General features: G+C 52.9%; 1 protein-coding gene across 1 annotated transcript in view; it reads left to right on the top strand.

Moving 5' to 3' along the window:
• Positions 1-263, top strand: part of LOC117940582 (rho guanine nucleotide exchange factor 2-like) — a 6,827-nt gene that overhangs the window by 1,482 nt on the left and 5,082 nt on the right. The window contains exon 4 of the mRNA XM_034865821.1: positions 126-243. Coding sequence (XP_034721712.1) covers positions 126-243 — 118 coding nt within the window. The remainder of the gene's footprint in view (positions 1-125; positions 244-263) is intronic.

Genomic DNA, 263 nt, shown 5'->3' on the forward strand with positions numbered 1-263 from the left:
TCTCGTTCCCCCTGCTCTGACGTTCCCCCCTCTCATTCCCCCTGCTCTGCTGTTTTATAGTAGATCAGTCCAGTTTATTCTTTTCTTGATTGACTCTCTCTGTCTCTCCGTCCCATAATACTCAGCGTGCCTGTCGGGGTCCTCTGCTGCGTCGTCATGGCGTCCAGGAGTGCATCCTGCTGGTGACACAGCGACTCACAAAGTACCCCGTCCTCATCCAACGAATCCTCGACAACACCAAAGGTGAGGCAGATCCTTTTAGT

This window comes from Etheostoma cragini, unplaced genomic scaffold, assembly GCF_013103735.1.
Source record: "Etheostoma cragini isolate CJK2018 unplaced genomic scaffold, CSU_Ecrag_1.0 ScbMSFa_2797, whole genome shotgun sequence".
NCBI lineage: Eukaryota > Metazoa > Chordata > Actinopteri > Perciformes > Percidae > Etheostoma > Etheostoma cragini.